This window comes from Nicotiana tomentosiformis, chromosome 2 (genome assembly GCF_000390325.3).
Source record: "Nicotiana tomentosiformis chromosome 2, ASM39032v3, whole genome shotgun sequence".
Lineage (NCBI taxonomy): Eukaryota > Viridiplantae > Streptophyta > Magnoliopsida > Solanales > Solanaceae > Nicotiana > Nicotiana tomentosiformis.
In genome coordinates, this window is record NC_090813.1 from 136,839,310 (window position 1) to 136,840,639 (window position 1,330).

Genomic DNA, 1,330 nt, shown 5'->3' on the forward strand with positions numbered 1-1,330 from the left:
CCTTATTTCAAGCTTGAGTAAGCGCTCACTCAGTTATAAAAGCTACAAAGTCCAAATTCGATTAAATTGCCTAAATTCTTATGAAAACATTCATAAAGCATGAATAAAATCTTCACAAGGCAAGAAACAAAATAGAAGCAAGTCGGTAAAACAAAAACATATTTATATATACAAGATTGTTTACATGATTGATTGCAACATAGAAACTAAGGGCTAAGTTTCTTGGCTATCTCCGGGAGCGGTCTCTTCTCTACCGGCCCCCTGGACCCGCTTTTACTCTCATCATTATCATCGTCATCATCGAAAGCCAAGGCTTCAGCATCGACTTCGAGTTCTTTGGCCCTTTTAATATCTTCAGCGAGGTCGAAACCTCAAACATGGATCTCCTCGAGGGTCTCCCTCCGAGATCGGCACATAGCAAGTTCAACGACCCAATGTGCTCGAGTATCGGCGGTCTCGGCTGCCTCTCTTGCTTGGACTTGGGCAGCTTCAGAATCGGCCCGATAGACGTCCACGAGTTTATCTGCATCGGCCTTTGCCTTTCCGACATCAGATTCGGCCTTGGCAAGTTCAAAGGCCAACCTAGCCTCAAGCTCCTCTATTATTCTTGCTTGGACCGAGACTTTCTCCTTCATTTTTTGAAGTTGGTTTTCGGCCGATGATAATTGGGATCGGGCAGCTTCTTTCTCTACAGCAAAGCGGTCAATTCCTTCTTTCCACTTTAAAGACTCTGCTTTTATCACATCGACTTCTTCACGGAGCTTTTCAATCATTGCAATTTTTTGATGCAGCTGTGAGACCAAAAAATTAGCTATTGTTTCGGTATCGAGCCCATAGGCTTTTAAAAGTATCATTACCTGCTCGGATAGATCGGTCTGATCTTGGTGAGCCTTGGCCAACTCAGCTCAGAGGTAATTTATTTCCTCTCCCCTTTGCCCTAAGAGGAGTTTAAGGGAGTTCCTCTTCTCCGTACCCCATTGAAGAACGGCCTCATATCAATGCAGCTCGGCTCGGGACCAATAACATGCTTCTCGATGAGCTGTCGCGGCCTGCAAAGAAAAGACGAAGTTAGGAAAGAAAAGAAAACATAAAGGTAATGCCAACAAAATAATTTAAGGCTTACCTGATTCAAAACCAGCTGCACCCCATGGAAAAGGTCTGATGCATCACTAGTACCGGCAATGTCCTCAACACTGGTAAACAGGTCATGAAAAGGATCCTATCCATCATGGGGCCTGTCTAGTTCGAGGGCCCTCAAAGCTTGGGCTTCCGAATCGTCCCTACGGAAAAAGCAGGGAAAGTAGGAGAGTCTTCGATTGCTACTGCCCCA

The 1,330-nt window shown here is 45.0% G+C and overlaps 1 protein-coding gene across 1 annotated transcript; it reads right to left on the bottom strand.

Moving 5' to 3' along the window:
- Positions 1-371: 371 nt before the first annotated feature.
- Positions 372-773, bottom strand: LOC138905675 (uncharacterized). The gene has a single exon (XM_070194194.1). It carries the CDS (start codon positions 771-773, stop codon positions 372-374), a length of 402 nt encoding a protein of 133 aa, XP_070050295.1.
- Positions 774-1,330: the final 557 nt, after the last annotated feature.

Excerpts from the sequence above, each read along its gene's own strand:
- LOC138905675 (XM_070194194.1), bottom strand. The coding sequence starts at position 773 with ATGATTGAAAAGCTCCGTGAAGAAGTCGATGTGATAAAAGCAGAGTCT.